The sequence below is a fragment of the Haliotis asinina genome, chromosome 3 (assembly GCF_037392515.1).
Source record: "Haliotis asinina isolate JCU_RB_2024 chromosome 3, JCU_Hal_asi_v2, whole genome shotgun sequence".
NCBI classification, from domain to species: domain Eukaryota; kingdom Metazoa; phylum Mollusca; class Gastropoda; order Lepetellida; family Haliotidae; genus Haliotis; species Haliotis asinina.
Window position 1 is genome coordinate 27043906 of NC_090282.1, and position 19132 is coordinate 27063037.

The window sequence follows — 19132 nt, forward strand, 5'->3', positions numbered from 1 at the left end:
ACAAAACGTTAAGATCATACAATTTGGGGTCAAGAAATGATTAACAGAAAAGATGTAATGGCAAATAGCCCTTGGTTTCTGGAAGTCCATGCCCCGATTTCTCGAAACAACAAAATGTGTTTCGAGAAATCGGGGCCACATATATGTGCTGTTTGAAGACGAGCTGTCTGTTAAAACAACGTGAAAGTTGATCAAGAACATTACTGACTGGCGGAACACATGCATAACTCTACAGGGATTATAGGCGTGGTGAAATGAGACTAATGTCGTACTAAGGATTACATGTACTTCGCCCATGTCTACGTGCATGCCTGTGTAGGTGTGGCTGCTTGCACAAGCACAGGTAAAGCTGGTTGTATAGGGCCAGCTCACTGACACCCTGCCACGGTTATATCTACATTCTATATCCACACATGACTTGAAGCTTTTATTTTGCAGAAATCATACTACCCAATTTCACATTGCCTTATATGAACACAACATTCTTTGTTATTACGCCAAACATTTTGTTCATTGAATTATATTTCTGTTCAACCCATGCATATCTCTATCCTGACATATACATGCAACGTTTTAAATATGGCCTTTTGTGCAATAAAGCATTGATTAAGCTGGTTGTATAGTGCCAGTTTACAGACATACCCTGCCACAGTTATGCATGAATACCTAACTCAGACACGTAGTGACTCAGAGTTGACCAGTCCTTGTTGTACCCATTAATGCCGATGGTCAAACAGGGACCTTCAAGTAACATATTGTAACATTTTTGGTACGACACGACAGAGGATGGAACCCACGAATTTCCGTTCTCTGGACATATGCTTTTACCACACCACCATGGAGGATGCCTGTCGTGAAATAACCGACGCCTCCTGCACCCATCCATTCGAGATGTTGAAGACTGAACGTTGATTGATCACAGTAGATACTGATGCTACTGCCGACACTGCCGAAGACAAAGGTTGTTAGACAGCATGGGATAGCGTTGACCTTGTCAAAGGTTGGGACGAATCGACATATGGGTAGATGTTGGGTACAATGTTGGAGAATCTAACTTGAGTGTCTTTTGGTAAATATCACCAGGGCTTGTGAAAGTTACAAATAGCCAAGGCATGCCAAGGATACATTTGATACCAGAAAACGTGGACAAAGTCCTGTTTATCATAAACACTGAAGTTGAAAAGAAAATGTACAGGGTACTACCACAAGACTTGAATAGGAACAATGTTCCACCGTGAGATTATTTTTGAAGTTGTAGCACTGTAGGTCAAATGTCAGTGCATTGTTGAAAATCTACTGGCACAAACAGTATCTCCAGTGAAACAGTTATGGATGATAAAATGACATGCAAACTCAAGTCAGGCCACCCGAGCCCATTATTCACTTTTAAAGGCACCATCTTTAGTGGGTTATGAAATCTGTTAATGCCTTGTCCCCAATCTGTCAGGCTATGTCCAAAGTGCCTAGCCCCTTTTGTCCAGGTTGTCTCAACTTTCAGCCCCATTGATAACTAACTCTTTACTGCAGTTGTTGAAACCACCTTCTAATGATACATATCAAACTAATGAAATGGGCCATCACCTCCAATCACAATATTCATGTAACCCAATTTATCAGCATGAATGTCTGGTGCACTGTTATAATGCTAGTCAATTATGCAATTGTTTATGCAGGAAAATTCACCTTGTGCAAGACAGAAACAATGAATGTATACCACTGGTATATACATAAAGGGCACAATACAGTGGATGAAAGCATACCCTACAGTGCCCTATGAATATTCAGGTGGCCTACATAAATCAGTGTTTGAGATACATTGTAAAGAGTTTGATATGTAAACATTTTAACAATCTTCAGTAATTTAACACAATAAATAAGTTTATTCCATAAAGTTTATTTACAAAATATACATGTCAATATGGATAAAATCACAGACTTTAACCAAAGACTAAAATTAAAGTCATGATTGAACATTTTCTAGTAATTGGCAGTGGATAAAATCAAGTACATGTGGCTTTGTAGTGTGACTTTACCTTGGATAAAAACGTTTTAGTGATAGAAGCAGAAAATTCTAGAGTTGTTCAAAATATGGACGATTTCAGCAGAGGAGTCATGAATCGGACTGCAGTTGCGACTAATCCAGGAAACCTTTGCAAAAATAATTCAATTTGTGAACATTGTAAATGCTAAAAACTGTTACAAGTAAAAGTAATTCTACAGTGATTGTTCCTTTCCTAGTAAAACATGAAAATTATGTTGCAGTTCTTAGAACCTCATGATACAATAAGACATGTTAAAAGCAATTTATCTTAAACATTTTACTTCATAGAGATGGACAAATCAACTTAAAAGCATCATGATTAGTGCATGCATCAATTTTGCAAAGGATCTGAAACAAAAGAGCTGACAATTGACCGTCTTGTGTACATCCACAGCTGAAAGACATGGCAACATTTCCATAACCCAAAGGAATTCACAGAACCCTTTCACAGTGCCTTATAATCCACATTTCAATGTCCAAAGAATCTGTCAATTGATACATGATTAAAGTAGTCTTGTCCCTATGATCACAGCCCGCTTGAGGTACAGAGACAGTGTTAACTGGATGCAGCCGCTGCTGCCAATTCAAGAAGCGCTGGGCATTTCAATTCTGCTGCTGTACTAATTTTCATGAACTTGGAACTTGAGTATTTCGTCCTCACAGCCTACAAATGAAAAGCAAACTGATTAACACCAGCCTCAGGTAAAAGCACTCCTCAATTCTGATATACTGAGGAGCAAAAGAAACGCAACTGACTTCAAATGACAAGCTTAGGTTTATGAAGGGCTTTATCAATGTGGACTTTCAGGTGGTTTTGTTAGAATGTGACAGGAACTGAACAGATGGTATGTACTCACTGTCAATTTACTGTTTTCAGCTTTCACAACCAAGTGAGCTAATTTCTGCTGGATTGGAAGAAGATCTTTCTCTGAATATGTGCTGTAGTGGGATAATGTGTCATTCTGAAATAAAGGATTAGTAATTACCATTTATGGCAAATGTCACTGAAATTCCTCATATTTGTCAGCAATTCGGTATCTTTTAAAGCTGACCGAGCAATATTCCAGCAGTCTGTATGTAGTCTGGACAACCCAGTGATTAACACAAGCATTGATGAACATAACTCATACGACTGTTCATGAATGGTGTTTTCAAAGTAAATGGTCCTGCACATTTCAGATGCCTGGTTGACCCACTGAGGAGTCACATGACTCATTGTAAACCAAACGTCAATGTTCTGTAATCTGATTGGTTGAAAAACATGATCAAATGGTATTAGATTCCCGGAAACTGCAAGACTATTTACTGCGTACTATTCCCGGCTGACGCCGTCGGTTCCAAATGCATTCCCGTGCTTCAAATACTCAATAACACCCGGAAATTAGCCAACACATGATGTTTATCTCCTAATTGAATCTTTTTAAACATATTTCAGATTTAACGTTTCTTATAATTGGCACTGAAAATATTAAATGTAAAATTTATAGTGAAGTGTGATGTGTCACATGACAACTTCTGTGAAACTCAATGTGAAACAGTAACAAAGGGGCGGTGGGTCGTACAGCACCAGCTTATTGTTAATTTGTTACAGTGTCTGACGCTTTTCGTGAACACTGCGGTGACATTTTAGCCAAATGACTTAGCTTGACCAACTGATTCCACCAGTCACCTCTTATGAGAAACATGGCTTGCTGAAGACCAATTCAAAATGTTCATGGTTCATAAGGGCCATCATCCAACAGAATTACTAAACAGTTCTTTGGGTTAAACAAATGGGACCATTCAACACTACTTACCCACTGAGAACTGTCAAGAACTTTCATAGAAAGGCACAAGGCAGCTGCAGCTATTTGGGATGGAAGATATTGCACCATGTCATATTCTACAATTGTCAGTTCCATCAAGTATTTGGCCAGTGTGTGCTTCATGGCATCAACCTAGGCAAATAAACATGACATTCGTTGAGAGAAAACATTGACAGTGTTCACATGCTTGTCTCATGATACACTGATATGACAGTATACTATGATTTAATTCTAGTAACATTTCTAAGCTTGAGACAACCGTCATTAATTTTCAAGTTTTGAAATAAATTGATTTTTGGTTGGGAAAATCTTTGACCCAAAGTAAGGTTGAAACAAGCAAAAGGTAATTGAAAAGGAAGATTGTTGAAAATTTAAAATTACTCTAAAAGTAATGATATTCATATCAGAAAGTGCACAATCACTTGCATTGTATTTTTTCCCCTCATATTTGAGATCAATAACTAAAGATTTTAAGTAATCTGACATACTGGCAAACAAGGACAAGTGAATGGTGCAGAGAATGCATTTACGATAATATGCATGGCATTAAGCAAACCCATTTGTTTTGTGAAAGGGGGAGCAAATGCAGGCTTGTTTAAGTACATCATATAATTGATTCTGCTCATTTCACCTATTGCACTACACTTGATCACAGACAAGGTGGGGCCAGGTGCCCTGTTTGCTCAAAATGGCAAGCACCAATAGGCAGCATTCATACATGGTAGTAGAGGTCATTTATTACGTTAGTGGTCAACCTATCATTGTTTGCCGATAGTACTGAAGCTACAAGTATTACCTGGCCCGCTTTGGAATTTCGTCTGAGGAAGTGAAGACAGAGGGGCTTTCCAAAACTGAATTCTAGTGAGCGGAGGATATCTCGCTCCATGTCCCGGATATCTGCTTTGGAATATGCATTGTCTGTGATGTAAACGAAGTCAGCCACCTCTGGTGCATACATCTCCTCGTACTTGGAAGCAACTAACATTGCTGTGACTCCGACCAGCTGTAGTTTGTTCTTGCTGACTTGCTTCACCTGATGAAAACACCAAGATATTGAGGATCATACGGAGAAAAATTTTATGTAAATCTGATCCCAAAATAAATCTACAGATTAAGTGTAAAATGGGACATGTTTCATTAAAAGATTTCAAGATACAGGCTTATCATATCCTTAGATTTGTGTAGGAGAGCCATATTTAGGTTGAAAGGCTTTGCAGAAGAGACCCAAACTGTTCCAACATCACAACTATGAATGTGTCCTGCGATATGACAGCAGGAATGCCAGGCCCCATGCGTGGTAAGGGGAGAAGCTTGCTTGACCAGTAATTTGTAAAATAGTATGTTGATAACTGGTTGATAACTGGTTGATAGTTGTGTTAAGGGAGTCAGTGAAGCATGAAAAACAAAAAGACAATATGCTTGCTCACCTGAAGGTACCTGTCTATGATGGACACTGTGAGGTACAGAGTTTCCTGCAGTAAGTGGAAGCGATGGTGAACTTGGCACAACCAGTCAATCAGTATAGCTCGCATCTTGCCAGTAACTTCTCTTCCTTCTAAATAGTTTCGTTTCACAAAATATTTTGCCTGTAAAAAGAAAATGTTAAAACAATTAAACTAATGAAACTAAACACAAGTGCATTTGTTAAAAAACATGAAAGATTATCTTAACCTGTTACAAATCTTTGATTAATTCTTTTTACAAAATGAAAGATGTAGAATTACCTCCAATATTCTCATGTAGGAGTAGATATCGTTGACATATTCACTGACTAGTTGTGGGTTATCCCTATCATTGGCATCAATGTCTTCCACTGTGAGTAGTGCTCGACTGAAGGCATCTGGCTTATCGTCACTTATGTCCATAGGGGCGGGGGCAGATAACACAGGCTCGCATTCTGGCAGTGTGGGCTCAGTCTTAAATGTTGGGAGGACTTCCACAATCACAGCAGGTTCCTTGTCCTAAAAACAATAAAGACATCAGCTAAACTATCAAGAATAACATGGTTACAAGTTCCTGTGAATAAACTATACAATTGGTAGTAAAGAAAATGCAAATGTATAATTTCAAAGGCACATGCATTTAATTAAGTAAAGAATTAACTCTAGAAATGCTGATGTCAACATATGATTTCCTTTATAATTCAATGAAAATCCAAAAGTACTAGAAAAACTTAAAGTAGAATTACCCTGTAAATTTCAATATCTGCTGATTTCAATGACGATGTTGCTTTATTTTTCTGTAATGTCCTTCCTTTGGCTGCTTGAATGATTTCCTTCTTGATTGGCTTCTTACTGGCATCTATGGTCATCTTGGAAACTTTGTTTCCAATGTCACCCAGTGCTGCTCGATGTGCCGCCCTGGTCATTGTCTTACTGGCAATAATGGCATCTGTGTTCTCCCTCGATGGTGCCAGCTTCAAACTGCCTTCAATGTTGGCCTGAAATATCAACAAGTCATGCTTAGCAATTCAAACACTGGGAGTGACTTAAGTGAGAAACGTTGTACATCAGAAATGGGTTTCACACAATGTACCCACGTGGGAAATCAAACCTTGGTCTTCTGCACGAGTGAACATTTTAACTACTGGGTTATCCCACAGTCCTCTATAAAATGTTAATGACTGACGACATGAACACAAAAGTGCCTCACCAACATTAAATAACTGAAAAGTTATGTTTCCTAGCACAAGAGTCATTTACATTACAGGTAAGCGTTAACTAAAAGGAAACAGTGGAAATGTGTGGCATAATACCAACACAATTCCAAAGTGGCAACAATGCAGTTTTCACAAGCATCTCAATACCACTAATTGGCCAGGTTTGCCAGCTGTGTCTCCCACTTCAAAGATCTGGGATCTGCATTTCTTTAATGGTTAAGGTAGGTCATGCCATGCAAGTACAGAGATGCCAACCACTCCCATTTTGGAGGTGTTACTCCAATTTTCAAACAAAACCTACTCTGATTTGTCTAAGAAAACTGATTTTTAGAAAATACCAATATGTTTATAAATTTAGAATGTTTGATAGACTTTTAGCCATAAATAAATAGCCATTTGAATATGTTCATTCGAGTTCAGTATCATCTGGTTAAGTATGCATATTTTCAGCAGAAAATCTATTTTTGTAGGGAAGACCCCTCCAGACACCTGCCATCAAAAGGGTCCTGATCCCCCCTCAACTCGCATCTTCAGGGCTCAAGAATTGCTTTTGGCATGGCATGAATCCGCTTTCATTTGATTAGGGGTTGGCATCTGCAAGTATTTACACTTGACATCCCTCCCAAAATTTATACTGAGCTAATTATCTGCTTTTCGGAGAAAAACATAGCCCTTTAGACTGTTTGTGGTGCAGGGATCGAATTAATGAAACTTTGTAATCTTTATGCTAAATCAGATCTTTAACAAGACAAAATGGGTTCATCCTCCCCACAATGTGAACTATATGTGCTAAAAATGAGGCTAGTAATATGCACTAATCCAAGAAGTTTGTTCTATTATACAATATTGAATCCTTTTACAGTTTCCTTTAGGCTTATTTATCAAAGAAAGGTGGAAAATGTTTTCCCCCCTGATCGTCTCATAAGGCTTGAAGCATTTGTATCATTTTGGAAGAACAATGGTTTTATTGTCGGAAATACCTATAAAGCATGTTAAGTTCACATTTAATGCGTGCAATATAATTATTTTGTTGAAGAATTAGCCCAGACTAGTCATAAGTCCACCGTAGTTAACTCTAGTGAAAACTCCCACAAATTGCATGAACAAGCCCATACGTGTTTTCCGCTCTCCGGGTCGTCATGTGAAAGTTATCACTGGGTCTACATTTCCAAAATGAAATCGTCAGAACTGAAATTGCTGTTACCGTTGCATACCATTACACGTTTACATTAAAATTGGGAAAGGAAAAAGACCGATTTCAGAAAATGAATCGCCTCAAACCTCACAAGCGCGAGTGTAAACAAACCACTGAGCCGGTCGGTACACGCACTGACTCGGTTGAATGTCCAATAAAATATGTCAGTAAATGCACAAAATATATATACACCACAGTAAAATATTACCGATACTGGTCTTGTTAAAGCCATGTTGTATGTTTCTCAAGAATATGTCGCACAGTGACTGGATTCAGGCATGAAATATCGTTTCTTCTCAATAGTTCCCTTGCCACATTCCCTCTCCTGCTTGACATGTAGCCATCGATGGGTGAATTTGTTTCAAATAGCAGCGGCTCGGCTCTGATTGGTTCGAAGGTGCCCCAAACAAGTTGCTGATTGGTCAAAGTTGTTGATGGTAACTAAGGAAAACATATCATCTTTTTGTTAACTTTCAAATGTTAAATATATTGGTATAATTAACAATATGATATCGATGCTATTTCAAAATAATTTTAAAAATCTATTTTTGAAGCGTTTTATGTAAAAAACATAACACCAACCAGGATTCCACAGTCGGCTCCAAGTGACTTCCGCTTTCGGAATCAAAACAAACCCGCGTGTAAGTCCACGCATGTCACAACAGGTATCTCCTCGTACCTACTTACTTATGTGGGTGGCTGACCAATCCAAAGCTAAACGGGCATCGCTTCTGACCCATTTTCCCCAACCGGTCTAGTTACCATTCCCTATTTATTAGCATATATGCAGATTGCGTAGGGCAGGTTCAAGCATGGCCTCAAGTGTGTGCCTATCAGTCGCACGTCATCAGCTGATCGTTTATAAACGAGATCGAATCCTGTTTGTTGAGCATTTTTATTGTAAATTTTCGATGTTCCTGTGAGCAAGGAGCTAGTGTGTCAAACTGACAAGGTGTGACAGGCCCTGACTATCTTGATACACGAAATTCATCAATAATTCCGACTTACATATCTACTGAAATGTTCATGTAAAAAAAGGGGAATATATTTGTCCCAACAAATGTGTAACTGTTAACTCAACAATATAAACAAGACAATATAAACAAAACAATCCGTATAGAGAATATGTAATTGAAATAAGTGTTCTTAGCTTCTTCAGAATGGATGGGTGGTGAAGGGACCTAGTGATTAATAAGCTTAACTGTTAACAGAGACCATATAATAGACTATTATATGGTCTCTGCTGTTAATCACAAATACTGCAAATAAAATATTATCAGATTATGTCAAAGATGCAACTGAAATAAACTGTTTTGATTTGAAAATTAATAAACTGTTTATGTGAACAGGATAAAATGAATATAAAGATATTTCACATGTAGAAAAGTGTGTTTTGGTTAAAATGGAACTGATTTTTGTCACAATTTCAGGCTCAAGGCTGTTTCTGACTCATCAGTGTCCTAAGCAGTATATCCATTATTAGTTTCAGTGAAGGATTTATGTTGATTGATGTGTGAGGAATGCATTGTGCCCACATGCTGTAAGGATTTATCGTTGATGGGGAAGCTCAGTCGATTAGATATATATGTGAGCCACACAGTCCCCTCATGTATGTCACTAATACAAGTATGTTAGGCATCAATGAACATGACTTCATTTCTGTAAATGGTAATAGCCCTGCAAGTTCGCTCTGTTCTGGTTGTTGAAATTCAATACAATTTTCACTGGAACAACCAAGGATTAGGTAGAATTATAAATAGATTGAAGGGCATGTTTGAACGGATTTTATCTCTGGAAAGACAGAGGATAGAGTGGATTAACAAGGATAGGTAGAACCTTTGGTTTAAACATATTAATTTCATGAGAAAAACCGACAGCATTTTCATGAACTGTTTTGGTCAGCAAGATGATAAAAAAAATGATATCTAATAAAAATTGATGTTACAGCATGTAGTCAGAAAATTAAAGTCATGATGGTTTTATACATTTATGTCACTTGCAGTTGGGATTCATGGCACTAAGGCTTGGTATAATCATAGACTGTAGAATATGGTTTGCTCAGCTAAGTTTCAATTAAAAATAGATGGACTGATTTCAATGTATTTGATTGAGTTTGTGGTTTCAAGGAGGACGTTCCGTATAAGATTGTTTCTAATGAAAAGCCATTAATATAATAAAATTTATTTACTCTTATAGTATCAAGTCTGGGACATACAGAGAAATAATGATGTGCATCTTCAGTAGGGTGGCCACACTGATACCTTTGTGAGGATATATACTGGCAAGGGTAGTTCCTCAGCAAACAGGCATACTAGGTGACAATTTGAGCTAAATTCACAGGCAAGGTCACCATTTGACCCTGTATGTGTGCTGGCAGGGTGACCATCTGGGTTTGTAGATGTATTGGCAGTGCGACCATCTGAGCCTGTAGATGTACTGGCAGGGTGGCTATTGGAGCCTGTAGATGTACTGGCAGGATGACCATCTGAGTGTGTGGATGTACTGGCAGGGTGACCATATGAACCTGTAGATGTATTGGCAGTGTGACCATTTGGGTTTGTAGATGTACTGGCAGGGTATCTGAGCCTGTGAATGTAGTGGCAGGGTGACCCATCTGAGATTACAAATGTACTGGCAGGGCGACCATATAAAACTATAGATGTACTGGCAGGGTGACCATCTGAGTCTGTGAATGTACTGGCAGGGTGACCATCTGAGTCTGTAGATGTACTGGCAGGGCGACCACCTGAGCCTGTGAATGTACTGTCAGGGCGACCATCTGAGCCTGTGAATGTACTGGCAGGGTGACCATCTGAGCCTGTGAATGTACTGGCAGGGTGACCATCTGAGATTACAGATGTACTGACAGGGTGACCATAAGAACCTGTAGATGTACTGGCAGGATGACTATATGAGCATGTCGATGTGTTGGCAGGGTATCTGAGCCTGTGAATGTAGTGGCAGGGTGACCCATCTGAGATTACAAATGTACTGGCAGGGTGACCATATAAAACTATAGATGTACTGGCAGGGTGACCATCTGAGCCTGTGAATGTACTGGCAGGGTGACCATCTGAGCCTGTGAATGTACTGGCAGGGTGACCATCTGAGTCTGTAGATGTACTGGCAGGGCGACCACCTGAGCCTGTGAATGTACTGGCAGGGTGACCATATGAGCCTGTGAATGTACTGGCAGGGTGACCATCTGAGTCTGTAGATGTACTGGCAGGGCGACCACCTGAGCCTGTGAATGTACTGTCAGGGCGACCATCTGAGCCTGTGAATGTACTGTCAGGGTGACCATCTGAGCCTGTGAATGTACTGGCAGGGTGACCATCTGAGATTACAGATGTACTGACAGGGTGACCATAAGAACCTGTAGATGTACTGGCAGGATGACTATATGAGCATGTCGATGTGTTGGCAGGGTGACTGTCTGTGTCTGTAGATGTGGTGGCATGGTGACCACTTCAGCTAGGAGATGTATCAGTAATGAGTTTAAGTGTTACTTCCACCTTGAATACCATCTATTTACAGTCACCTTCACTGAAGAATTAAGATTAACACCGGACATCTAAGAAAAACTTCTTGTGAAGTGGACAAGCAACAACATGGAGGACATTAAGCGACGTCTGGAGGTGAAACATCCACCAATACAGATACAGGTAGGAGATTCTTGTACTTCCTATTGTGACTATCATGTTGACAGTGGTCAGTTACCTAATGACATCTTTGATCTTCATCATCATCAACATATCATCACCACAGATACTGCAGCTCCTCATTCTCATTGTTTGGAATGTAAGATTGTTGTTGTGGTTGTCATGGTGATCACAGTTACTGTGGTTGTCAACAGATGCCGGGAGTAGCTCCTTATTTTTCATCTTGCCTTTTTAGAGGGTTGTTGGTGAAGTCATCACCAGGTTACCGCCACCATTTCCACCATTGTCAGACATCCTTGGCATACAGGTTGAAAAAAGAATTGTTGCTTATCTAGATAACGCAAACCACATGCATCTTGCAACAGCATCACCATAAAGCACTGAACTGAAACATGGTAGTCGTCTACTGTACATAAGTCCTTGTTCTTCCAGCGATTTCATCATGTTCTCAGTGCCCATCTCATCAATACATACATCAAACTACACTCATTAACACTTATAACTAATATATGTCAGTGAAGGTATATCATCAAAGGTCACATGCAACCAAAAAATCAAACATAATTAAAACACAGTTATCATGTATTCATGATATATAAAATGCATTGCAGATTATAAAAAAACCCAAATAAACAATATTATAAGCATATAATCACAAATAATCAGTGGAATATTTTGTACTTGGGTTTACCTCCCTCGAAACAAAGCAACCATGATACCGAACCCAGTCAGAGCCTGTGTGTGGGCACTCAAGAGTAATGGAGCGTTTTCATTGACCACTGGTTCATTTGTCCATATGCTCAGTCAGCTCTTTGTTTATGGCTTACAAGCCCGATAGGTGTTGATTTCAAATTGCATGTGGTCAAGGATTGAAGTTTTGCCTTGCATATTGTCAATAGCAGACAGGCAGGAAGACATATAGCTGTCAAGCCAGACATTGACAGAGGCAGGTTATCACAATCAACATGTTTGTTTCTATTTCGGTAAGTGCATACTGAAAAGTTTCAGAATCAGCAAAGTTGTGTTTTACATTGCATGTGACTGTTAAGACTTCAGTTTGTGTTTTCTATAAATGCATTGTCCAGTTTGCATCTATTCTTTCATTGCATAAGTGCATCATTGCATAGCCCCAAAGGTAATATCTTCCCTTTTAAAAAGATCACAACATTCTTAAGGTTACGCTGACTCAGCAATAGAAATATTACTGTATTACTTTGTCAACTGCAAATCAAACTCGAGAAAAACTTAAAATTGGTTACTGCCTTTTTCCAGTTTATTCCAAATGCCTGTGTAAATCTTATAAGTATATGCATGTAATTAATTGCATGATTATCTCTTGGATTACTGCTGAAAAGTTGATACAATACTTTATATTCTTTTTCTTCTGAAAGTTAATACCATAATAAATGAAATATAACTGGTTGATGTTTTTCATTGAACAACCAACTCAACAATGTAAAACATTTTTTATATAACATATAATTGAACATAAATCATACCTGATATTACACTTGAACAACAGATTTTCGATCTGTCAAGAAATGCTGAAAGTCTCTAGCCAGCCTCAAGACATAAAAGTGCTTTATTCAGGAGAATCAATTCATATCTGTTATGATTTAGGATACTTCTAGATGTTGCTAAGTAACCAAGTAGAGGTGTGATACATTTCACAAGAGTATCAGCTTGCAGGGGGCCTGGTGGAAGGAGGGGCAATGGACAATGGTCAGCTGGGCAGCTGGGTAACAGTTTGCTGGTCAGCTAATTGGTTTTCCCTGATGTGTGACAATGACCAGCCCTGGTCAGCTGATCATGCAGGGACTTGCCCTGAGCAGGTGGTACAGACATCATAGAGGTGCAATTAAATACAGAAAATAAATCATCATTAGACTCCAAATGGCCTGACAGGCATGGGTGCAAAATATGCAATATGTGAGAAAGCACATGTTAAATACCCAAATCATCATCATCACCATTTCCCCAATAATTTAGAGTCCTTTGCATACAAATATGCATTTATAATCTAAACAAGCCAAGCATGACATGGAGAAATAAACCTGTGCACTGTTGGACAGTGTGGCCTCTTCAGCTTTGTTAAGCCTTTGTGTCTTTACACATCTTTATTTTCTGATTGCAGGCATTACATACAACTGTACAGGAACCCTAGACTGCAGTGAATACCAAAAACAGTTATTGTGATAGGCGTGTATCACTGTTGTGAAGTTATACCATATATGACACTCAAATGAGAATCAAACTGATGCAAATCAGAAGTCAATAGAACAGCATTGAGAAACTGATTTTTACAAAGCACTGAATTATCATCTTGTCTCTGAAATGAGCATTTTACAGAAAATAAAAAACTTTTCATAAAAAAATACTACTAAACTGTTATGAATATGAGCCCAGACTTTCTTCAATCTACATGCGTGGGCTTAATTAAATGTATTTTTTCAAGGTCTGTATGACAGACTAAGAAAGCATCTACCTCACTGTTTTGTTTGTTAGTGGCTCCAAGAGATTATGATATGTTCAATTTCCAAGAATACTATGAATGCACTACATGTGAGTAATATATGTATTGGCTCCAAACATTATCTAGAACCCTAAGCTGACATTCCGCCTTCTCACCACAGATGTTGGTTTCTTATGTAATCTGTTTTGTTAATTATCTGGCACTGGTCTTGATCACTGGATTGTCAGGTTTAGACTTTGGTATTTACACACTGCAGTCTTGATAATGGCTAACTGCAGGGTCCAAAAGGCGTTTACTTGTACACAAGTTGTGAATTTTGTTAAAGCTTCCTGTTAATCTAGGTCAGTTTAAAATGTTTTAAGAGCATTTAGTCTTTTCTGAAATACCTGTATGTATTTTTAGGTTCTCAATAAATCAGTCTGTGTGATCAAACAAATGGATGTGAACACACCTTAATCACTTCTTAATCACATCTTTAACCACCAAATGCCAATATATACTCACAGTTGATGTTTACAGAGAAATATATATGTGTAGCAACATGACATTCCAGAATTCTTCTCTTCAAATATGGATAAACATGTCATCATCAAGTATATATGATAATTTATATATATCTGAGTATCACTTTTTGAGCAGATATATGAATCTTTATATGATGTATGTAAAGCCACATTTCCAAAACAAATAGCCAAAATTGATGTGGCTGTCCCGGCAATAGGTACGGTTGCACAAACATGGAGTGTGGTGCTCCCGGTTATGCTATCAAAACACTCTTAATGATTCAAACCCATTACCGTATTTAACAAAATAAGACATGTTTCCTCATAGTTTATTCAGATTACAACAAAGTTTTGTTTCTATAATTAACACACAATAATATACTAGATAATAATAAGTACTGATTTGTAAAACATAAATAATAATGATAATGAACTAAGAACTACACTTGGTGATAATCCTTATTGACAGAGAAGCCCATTCAGACAACATTCTCGTTTATTCCACTGCTGTATGTGAAGGAGATTGACCACATGGTCCGCATACTGCATCTCATTCAGTTGTTGGCTTAGAAGTTCAGTCTTCAATGATGCAATGCGAGCGTCGATCGTTCTATGTTTCTTTCTTTGTGGCGGCGGTCAAAGTTTCAGGACAGCAACCTCTGTGAGAGACTGCTCACGCTGAAATATCGCCACTATCTCATAAATGTTAGGGTGGCTCTTGAGAGCAAGTCTCTTTACCTTGTTGTGCCACCCTTCAAGATTATTGTTTGTATGGCGGCCCTGGTTTTCAAAGTGGTTCCACACATCTAACGCGAAAGACTGGCCCTGAACCCAACTGGTTGTTACATAATCCATGAATGCAGTGATTTTGCGACCGGCAGGAGAGTCAGCTATGGCATCAAGCCATACATCCTCCACCTTATCCCGAGGTACTAGAGGGAGAGTAGACTAACAGCTAGTCTCTGAAATGAACATATTTTACTGAAAAACCGTTTATAGTGAAAAAAAAATAAGATAATGAAATGGAGCTCTGAGACTTCCTTCATTTTCAGAACCTGAAGCTGAGGAAATCTAGACTTGCCACATTTTCTAGACTTGCGTGGGCTTTCTTGGATATATATACTTCAGGGTCTGTATGACAGACTAGAGGGAGAGCAGCGGCTCTTCTAACTAAATACTCCATCACAAGACCTTCTCTCTGCACCCTCTTCCAAACACACTAGGTGAAATGGAAAAAACACCCCCTAGCAGACGTCCCAGGAAACACATCACCAGCTGGACTGTATGGGGAACAAACTGTAACATTTGCCTACGTGCAGCATCACACAAGTACTGAAACATGCTAACATAGCATTCCTTTGTTCTGTTTGACAGCAAGCAATACACCAATGGAAACATATGGCCCAATACCTCTGCATGAATACAATAAATCTGATAAAACGCTTTTGGACGGGCATAAAATGTAACGTCACAAAACACATCTTCATTACACAAGTATTCAATGTTCTTGTCCGTTGTGAAAATAAGGACATCGTCACGAACACGGTGCAGGAACTGGTCGCCACCTTCTGTTCTTGACTACTTCTCCTCCAACTTGATCTGGGGTCTGCTGGCAGGGCAAGGTCTGGTGTCTCAAGCGGTAGAGCATGGCAGCGAGGGACTTCAGAGCTGGTATCTGTTTCAGAAGGTCATCTGGGACGATGTGATGCTAGCGTAGTCTGGAGATCTCCTCGCCATAGATGGTGGGAATGGGGGTTGTTTCAGTCCTTACTCTCTCCATCTTCCTTTGAAGGCGTCAACTTCAAACTCAAAAGGAAGGGCATCGTGAGAGTGATCTGTAATCTCAATGGCGTGGAGCATTTCACCCTGAGTTGTAATCTGTGCAGTGCACTCAGAAACAACACAAGACCAGTATTTCCTTTCACAGCGAGTGCTCTTACACCGAAACTTATAGCCATCATAGTACAAATGCCTGCATCCTCTCACACTCTCAATGAAGTTTATTTGCACTTTAGCATTTGCCATGGTTCTGACATGGAGTGAACAAGAAGTCATTTATATATGATAGGGACAAACAAGATTGTCAGATAAGTTTGAAAGAAGTACGCCTTTGATCTCACGCTTGGGGGGAGAAAAATCGGTTATACTACTCTAAGTATTGCTGCACACTGCGCTTGTGAATATTAAAGATTAGTAGTTTCTTATGAACACAATATTATATAATGTGGTGTACAGTCATAAATAGGGACAGTCTTCTCCCGGTATTGCTGCACACCGCGCTTGTGAGTATTAAAGATTAGTAGTTTCCTATGAACACAATATTATATAATGTGGTGTACAATCATAAATAGGGACAGTCTTCTCCCGGTATTGCTAAATACAGCGCTTTTGAGTAGGAAAGATTATTTGTTTCTCATACATAGGGACACTTATTTACCAGTTACGGTAATCCATTAATTAATTAACCTGTTGGAAATGTGGCTTTCCCAGTAATAGTAATTTTTAAAATGTGGCTTTCCCGGCCTGACACTGATTAAAGCACCTGCTTGTCACACTGAAGACCTTGGTTCAATTCCCCACATGGGTACAATGTGTGAAGCCCATTTTTGTGCTCCTCACTGTGATATGCTGGAATATAGCTAAAAGCAGCATAAAACCATACATACTCACTCCCCCACTCACCTTCCATTGAACCATTCAGTGCAATATTTTCCAGTTCAGGAACTTTACAATTGGAATATGTTTTTTCATCATGTAACCGCAAAAAAAGTCAAGTGAGGCATTCTGGATGATGTTTTCGTCCATCAAAATCATTGTCTAGCTCACACTTCAGTGGTTCAGTGGTGGGGATAAACATTTGACAACAGAGCCTTTGTGAAGTTCTTCTATACAGTCTTGTTAGTATGTCTGACATTCCAAAATGTTGTTTTCTTCAGGTTTGAAATTTTGAATCAAGAACATGGTCAAACTGTTCTTCTTTAGCTAATTATTTTGATTATGTGGTGAGGTAGAAATAAACAAGTAACTATTCATAGTATTCATTCATGCTAATGGTAACAAATTTTCATAGTCATGATATGTGTAGCAACAAAGGCTTCACATTAAACTATGTAGAAACATAATTTAATGTTCCTCAAAAGTTATCATTTTGCAGAGACATGTTTTATGTTAACAGTAATCAATGTATGTAGATTGCAAATTAGAATCCAGTGTTTAAAGAGATGTGGTGATTTTAGTGTGACTTCAATGCATTCTGCTCAAATGGAAAGGAATAATTATCTCCCCTTGTTGTGTCAAGGGAAGCTACTCCTTTCCACTTCAGTTCTTTGAATTTCATGTAGATTATATCCCTTTGAACACAAACATGATGACTTCAGTAATGTTTTTTTTGAGTGGGCTGAGATAAACATCTAGACCATATTTGATTTGTACTTAATAATGACAAATGCATAAGAACCAGTTGGAAACGTGTGTTTGTAAATAGTGTGAATGGCATACTGAATATTGTTTGTAAGATCTTGCCTCAATGAGTGAGTGAGTCTATTTTTTGTGCTGCATTCATCAATAGTCCACCTATATTGCGCCTGTCTGTAGATAATCAAGTCTAGACCCATTAATCCAATGATCAACAGCATGAGCATCAATCTCCGCATTTGAGATATATGTGTCTGAAAACAGAATGGTAATACAAACATTATTGATGTCCACCTCACTCATATTGAGTTACAAATCAATACTGAAATGTTTTTACAACAAGAAGCAAGAATACGCTAATTCATATATCTTGACAACATGAACCATCATATCAAAGTGATGAGTCAGATATTATTTAACCTGTAACATGCATATACAAATTTCTCTAGCTTGTAACATGCATATACATATCTAGCCTGTAACATGCACATGTCAAAGAAAATTTGTGTCCATGATATTAAAATATTTCAAAATTTAGATGTCAAACATGTGTTTGAATCAACATATTGGATCCAGATTTTAATGAAAAATAAATCATGCAATATAAATATTTTTCTATGTATGCTCATTTTTAGATTCTAGTGCAAGCCCTCACATACTTGAGAGCTGAACATATAAGTGTTTTGTCTTTTAAGTTGATGAGAACGTTTGTCTAGATGGCTTTGTCACATTTCATTACAACAGGCAATTATATACGTAAGATTACTGTTGAAAGCAGAAGACAATGTGTAATGGGGTGGCGTTACTATAGCACGCTCTTCAAAGTGTGTAGGTAATCCCATGTCAGTAATCATGAAAGTGGGTGTACATCAAACGTTTCTCAGCAGGTCTCTTTACAGTTCGTTTCACAAAAATCGGTGCTTTGAAGCTGAATTTGGGAAAGAAGTGTGATGTTGAAATAACAACTCGATACCAAAATTAATTTTCCACTTTAGGAGTTTTAGCAATTAAACTTTGGCTGCGCAGACCACTGGTGTATTGTCTGTAATAATGTCTGTCTTCCTGCTATGAGCTGTTATGCATTAGTCTTGTGAGAGAGATTATTGTGAAACTGTTTTACACAGTCATAGTGCATGCATTTGAAATTCCAGCTGAATTTTAAAGAATTTAAGAATTATTTTTCATTTCTTAAATCTTATGTTATGCAAGATTTCATTTTTCTAAAATTCCTCATATAGTTTTTGTTTTATGTTATAGATTAAGTAATTACCACCAACCACAGAAAATTAAATAAAAATATATGACTCAAAATGTGGCGTGATCAAAGAAGTCTTTTTCCACTGGTTGAAGAAAATCAGTTCTGTAGAATTCTTAAATATG

At 38.3% G+C, this 19132-nt stretch overlaps 3 protein-coding genes across 3 annotated transcripts in view; 1 reads left to right on the forward strand and 2 right to left on the reverse strand.

Annotated features, from left to right (window-relative positions):
- Nucleotides 1-1860: 1860 nt before the first annotated feature.
- On the reverse strand, nt 1861-8528 carry LOC137277765 (G2/mitotic-specific cyclin-B-like). Its single transcript, XM_067809687.1, has 9 exons — nt 8388-8528; nt 7909-8141; nt 6035-6286; nt 5571-5807; nt 5274-5432; nt 4643-4879; nt 3838-3978; nt 2899-3003; nt 1861-2705 (listed from the first exon to the last, which is right to left on the reverse strand). Exons 2-9 carry the CDS (start codon nt 7930-7932, stop codon nt 2598-2600), a joined length of 1263 nt encoding a protein of 420 aa, XP_067665788.1. The 5' UTR covers nt 7933-8141; nt 8388-8528; the 3' UTR covers nt 1861-2597.
- Nucleotides 8306-19132, forward strand: part of LOC137277761 (focadhesin-like) — a 482967-nt gene continuing 472140 nt past the window's right edge. The window contains exons 1-2 of the mRNA XM_067809678.1: nt 8306-8365; nt 11238-11365. Coding sequence (XP_067665779.1) covers nt 11312-11365 — 54 coding nt within the window. The 5' untranslated portion in view covers nt 8306-8365; nt 11238-11311. The remainder of the gene's footprint in view (nt 8366-11237; nt 11366-19132) is intronic.
- On the reverse strand, nt 10012-11037 carry LOC137278808 (microtubule-associated protein 6-like). Its single transcript, XM_067811318.1, has 3 exons — nt 10726-11037; nt 10366-10545; nt 10012-10224 (listed from the first exon to the last, which is right to left on the reverse strand). Exons 1-3 carry the CDS (start codon nt 11035-11037, stop codon nt 10012-10014), a joined length of 705 nt encoding a protein of 234 aa, XP_067667419.1.